This window comes from Trichechus manatus, unplaced genomic scaffold, assembly GCF_000243295.1.
Source record: "Trichechus manatus latirostris isolate Lorelei unplaced genomic scaffold, TriManLat1.0 scaffold00030, whole genome shotgun sequence".
Classification (NCBI taxonomy): domain Eukaryota; kingdom Metazoa; phylum Chordata; class Mammalia; order Sirenia; family Trichechidae; genus Trichechus; species Trichechus manatus.
Genome location: NW_004443966.1, coordinates 11,044,867 through 11,050,778, shown reverse-complemented (window position 1 = coordinate 11,050,778; position 5,912 = coordinate 11,044,867). Strand labels below are relative to the sequence as shown.

Below are 5,912 nucleotides of genomic sequence, written 5' to 3'. Positions count from 1 at the left end.
TTTCTTGTAGGGTGATTTAATTCTTTCAGCTGTTATATTTCTAAAGGAGTTTTTATTTCACTTTCGGTTTTGAAAGATATTTTTGCTGGCTATAGAATTCTCAGTTTTTGCTTTTAGTACTTGAAAGATTTTGCTTCACTGTCTTCTTGCTCCCATTCTAAAATCTGCTGTCTTCTCTTTGTTCCTCTGTATGTAACTTATCTTTTTCCTCTGGCTGCTTTTAAGATGTTCTCTTTTTCATTGTTTTTGAATTTTTATGATGTGCCTTGTATTTTTCTTCATGTACTTCATGTTTGAGTTTATTATGTCTTTAAAAACGTTTTCTGTCCTCCCTCCCCTCCTTTTCAATCAGGGTCTCCAGTTATTTATACATTAAGCCATTCAAAGTTGTGTCACAGCTCACTGATGATGCTCTGTTCACTTTTTGAAATTTTTTTCCCCTGTTTCATTTTGGATATTTTCTTTTGCTATGTCTTTAAACTCACTGATCTTTTCTTCTGCAATGTCTAGTTTGCTGTTAATCTCATCTATTGTATTTGTCATCTGAGACATTATAGTTGTAGTCTCTGTTTTTGATTTAGGTTTTTTTTTTTTTATGTCTTTCATGTCAACTTTTTGAACATGGGGAACACAGTTGTAGTAACTATTTTAGTATTCTTATCTTCTAATTTCATCATCTGTGTCGGTTCGGGGTTGGTTTTTTTCCTCCCTTTTTGTTTTGAGTTATATTTCCCTGCTTCTTTGCCTACATAGTAATTTTTTCATAGATTCTATGCATTATCAATTTTATCTTGTTGGGTTTGTTGTATTCCTGTAGATATTCTTGAGGTTTGTTCTGGGACACAACCAAGTTACTCAAAAACAGTTTGTTTCTTTTGGATCCTGTTTTTAAGATTTGTTAAGCAGGGCTAGAGTCACGTTTAAGCTAGGTCCAATATTCCTTCCTACTGAAGTAAGAGTCTTTCTCTATCCAGATTCCCATGAATTATAAGGTTTCCCAGTCTGGCTGGTGGAAACAGGCACTACCATCCAGCCCTGTGTGAAAACCAGGTACTTGTTCTTCAGGTCTTTTAGGGTGGCCCCTTCCCTGTCCTCTGGTGGTTTCCTCATACACACACTGATCATGCTGCATACTTGAGAGAGACCCCTGCTCTTGGTGCAGTTCTCTCCTCGTCGTTACTTTATTCTGCACACCCTATCTGTCTTGGTCTCTCTGTATGCTCAGCTATATCTCCTTAACTCAGGAAATCCCATCTTTTCCCCACCACCCTTACCTTACTAATTTCTATATTCAGTTTTCTATTTTGGATCTGCTATTCTGTTCTGTTGGTCTTTCTGTTTATTCACGTGCCAAAACTATGTTATTTTATTATAAAAATTTTAATTTTTTAGTATCTGGTAACACTAGCCTTATTCCTTGCAGTTGATCTTTTTCAGGGTTCTATTGTACCATCTTGCGTGTTTATTCTTTCAAATAATAAATTTTGTAATCACAGAGTTATGAATACAGAGTCCTCTTGTGAAGGTTAATTTCTTAGCTCTGAAATGTCTTGTGTTCTGATTATAAAGCACTAAGGCATATTAGATACAGATCGAGCCTGGTGACTGTTAGGGAGAATAAAGAGGGGAGATAGTCAAACATAATCACATACTCAGAATTGCATTTGGCTTCAACGGAAACAGTCTTAAGAGACAGTCAAACAAAAGGGTCAGAATTAATAAAAATTTATGAAAGTCTGTTCAGAGAATTTGCTTTTCTTTCCAGTGGAGCCTAACACACCCATGTACAAATGTGCACGTATGTAATTAAACATTAATAAACGTGACACGAAAAATGTGTATATAACTAGGTGGGTTTTTAGCAGGATTCCATGGTTGTCTCCTTTTTTAACCTCACAAGCTTTCAGAAGCCTGCATTAGGTGACTGCTCTTTCTTTTGCATTAGGCAACACTGGACTATGGGATGTACTCTCGAGAAGAAGAACTATTAAGAGAAAGAAAACGCATTGGAACAGTTGGAATTGCTTCTTACGATTATCACCAAGGAAGTGGAACATTTCTGTTTCAAGCTGGTAGTGGAATTTATCATGTAAAAGATGGAGGGCCGCAAGGATTTACCGTAAGTTTGAGTGGGTTGTAGTTAGTTGCTGTCAAGTTGATTCTGACTGAGTGCAACCCCGTGTGTGCAGAGTAACACTGCTCCATAGGGTTTTTAAGGCTCTGAACTTTCGGAAGCAAATTGCCGGGCCTGTCTTCTGAGGTTCCTCTGGGTGGGTTCAAATTGCCAACCTTCCAGCTGGTAGTCGAGTGCTTAACCATTTATGCCGCCCAGGGACTTCTAAGTTTGATTGTACTGTGTGTTAAATCTTTGGTTTTTTTGGGGGGATCCTAAAGGTTTTTTTACACCCAAATCAGAAAAATAATTAACAAGCAAATCAAAAATTTGTTTACCTAACAACTAAGAAATTTAGTAGTAATAAAAACAAGAAATATGGATGTTAATTTCTAATTTTAAGGATTAATAATTTTTAATTTCTATTAAAAAAGACAGTAAAGGACATTAATTCCCATTTTTTTGTGTAAATGCTGACGGGGATTTTGAAAGATAATGTTATCACAAGGCAATCCGTTTTTCCCTTCAAAGTTTTAATTTATCTTAATAAATTAAGGTGGATTTTAAATGTTTGGTTTTTTTCCATGCCATTCCTTATGTGCTATTAGAACTACTATTTTTATAGAGTTGTGATGATTCTGGCTTTTATTATGTTTTTATGGGCAAACTATTTTAAATTGGTGAAGTTAATTTTAAATATATAACAAATATTTAATAAATGTTTAATAAATAATAATTACCCCATTAAACAGTTGGGCAGTAAAGTGTTACTGCCTTTCTTTCCTCTCCTATTAACTTTAGCATTCTAATTCATAGTGAAAGAAAATTAGTCCTTTCTTATAAGTTAAGGCATGTGAAAGTATATATTTTTCTGGGAAAGAGATACCGTAATTAGCATTTACCTAGAAATGTTCTTATAGGAAGAGTGCTAGCAAATGGATGTGTATACATCAGCTTAATCCCTGTCTTAAAATGCTGTTTACTTTTCTAGCAACAACCCTTACGACCCAATTTAGTGGAGACTAGTTGTCCCAACATACGGATGGACCCAAAATTATGCCCTGCTGATCCAGACTGGATTGCTTTTATACATAGCAGTGATATTTGGGTATCCAACATCGTAACCAGAGAGGAGAGGAGGCTCACCTACGTGCACAATGGTAATGCAGAATTCTTCAAACATACTTTCCTGAAAAATATTTTTAAAATTTAATTTGCTTTTGCGTGCATTTTGAAATTGAACAAGCAGTGTGATCTTTACATTTTAAATTCACATCTGGTTTTGGCTCTGTCATTAATTCCAAAATCCAAAAAGCTCTGAAAACTGAAAGGTTTTCATTAGCTTAGTGCAAAAACTCATTTGGTGGCAAAATCTGACCTGACCTGACCTGAGGATATTTATAATCTTAATCTTACTTAGTATGCCTATTCATAAATTTGCTGCAGGAATACTGGTGTTCTTTGATTACCCTGCTGGAGATGTTACCTAATATATGGTAGATGTACAATATATGTAAAATTCTCAAAACTCTGAATTCTAAACACTTATGGACTCAAGCTTTTTGGGCAAGTGATTATTGGTTTCTACTGTACGTTTATTTCATACAACATAGAAAATACAGATAATCAAAAATAGTAAATTGAAACTTGCATGTAAAATTAAAATCACTACTACACACACATTAAAACCAAACCAAACTCGTTGCCGTCAAGTCAATTGTGACTCACAGCGACCCTGTAGGACAGAGTAGAACTGCCCTATAGGGTTTCCCAGGGGCAGCTGATGGATTCGAACTGCTGACGTTTTGGTTTGCAGCAGTAGCTCTTAACCATGGCACCACCAGGCCTACTAACCAATTCAGCAGTTCAAGTCCACCAGCTGAATTGGTTAGCAGAATCAACTCAACAGCAGTGGGTTTACACACCCACCAGACTGGCTAAAATGAAAAAGATTGAGTCCATCAATTGTTAGAGAGGAACTTTCACACATTGCTGGTAGGAATATAAAATACAACCACTTTGGGAAACTGGCAGTTTCTCATAAAGTTGAACATACACTTACCACACTACCCAGCCTTTCCACTCCTAGGTATTTATTCAAGAGCCATGAAAATATATGTCTACAAAAATCCTTTTATGTGAATGCTCATGGCATCTTTACTGATAATAGCCAAAAACTGGAAGCAGCCCAGCTCCTCATTAACAAGAGAATGGATAAAAGAACGTGGTATACTCATACAATGGAATAATACTTCATAATAAACAGGAATGAACTACTGATGCATGTAACAATCTCAAAAATAAGCCAGACATCTCTGAACAATATGTGTAATAATTGTTCAAAGTGAACCTACATACTGTGCAAACTTTCACCGAAAACTCAATACAAATATTATTTAAAAAATAAGCCAGAGACAAAATATATATTCTGTGATTTCATTTATGTGAAATTCTAGAATATGCAGAACTAACCTATGGTGGTAAATCAGATGAGTGCTTCTGTGGCAGTGGACATTGACTGGGAAGGGGCATGAGAAAACATTCTAGGGTGTTGGAAATGTTCTGTCTTGATAGGAATGTGATTACAAAAGTATGTGCATTTGGCAAATTAAGATTTGTACATTATACAGCAGTTGAAAAAACAAAAAACCTTGCCTATAATCCCACTGCCTGGAGATGAGCACTGATAACATCTTGGTTTATATGCCAACACTTTTTCAAAAATACCTATGTATAGTATTTTTGTAAGTGGCATCACAGGGTATATACCATTTAGTAATGTGCATTTTTTTCATTTAAGTATTGTAAACATTTCCCTGTGTCACAAAATCTTCTGTGATTGTGGCTTTGTGATTTTTTTTTGAAAGCAGTTCCCTTCAAATTATTTGCTGGAAATCTAAGTGTAGAAGCAGATAAGAAGCTGAACTGCTGTGGTTGAATTGGGAGGGAGGAAGAGTGGATGAATTACATGATCTATGAGATCTGTTCCAGGTCTAAAGATTTACTTCTCTGTATCAGAGAATTATAAGTCACCATGACCCTTTACATACATTCTTTGTTTCCATGATTCTAGTCAATGGGAAAATAATAACATTTATGGAGCGCGTACTGTGACCTAGGCTTTGTTCTAAGTGCTTTATGTGAATTAATTCATTTAATCCTCATAGTAACCTTACAAGGTTGGCAATTATCCCCATTTACAAATAGGATACTGCAGTAGAGTGAGACTGAGTGATTGTCCCAAGGTCAGACAGTCGGTAAATGGTGGAGTTCAGATTTGAACTCAGTCCTTCTGGCCCCACAGTCCACCATTATACTACAGCTGCCTCAAAATAAACTAAAAAAGTTTTGCTGTACTTGTATTTGTTAGAACAAGACTTTAACATCAATAGAGAAACTATTCCAAACAGCTGGACTCTATTATGTAAATAGCACTTACATTTTTTATAGAAAATACTATAATTTTTTTTTAATAGACTTCTGCTTTGTACCTGTGAAAAGATAGAGAGCTTTCTGTCTTAATGTTCCTTTTATGTGTGTCTAGAGCTAGCCAACATGGAAGAGGATCCCAGATCAGCCGGAGTTGCTACCTTTGTTCTTCAAGAAGAATTTGATAGATATTCTGGCTATTGGTGGTGTCCAACAGCTGAATTAGGTAAAGGAGTTCAGTGTAATATATTACAAATCATTTAGTGTGTTATGAGATTCAACTACCAATTGGTTAAATGCATAGATTCTAATCTTGGATAATAGATTCTAAAGTGATTAAGGGTGTGTGTCCTGTTAGTAGTTACTTGTC

At 35.6% G+C, this 5,912-nt stretch overlaps 1 protein-coding gene across 1 annotated transcript in view; it reads left to right on the top strand.

Annotated features, from left to right (window-relative positions):
* DPP8 (dipeptidyl peptidase 8) overlaps positions 1-5,912 on the top strand; it is a 58,314-nt gene that overhangs the window by 21,700 nt on the left and 30,702 nt on the right. Inside the window, exons 4-6 of the mRNA XM_004374671.3 lie at positions 1,946-2,119; positions 3,105-3,273; positions 5,658-5,768. Of these exons, the coding sequence (XP_004374728.1) occupies positions 1,946-2,119; positions 3,105-3,273; positions 5,658-5,768 (454 nt within the window). The remainder of the gene's footprint in view (positions 1-1,945; positions 2,120-3,104; positions 3,274-5,657; positions 5,769-5,912) is intronic.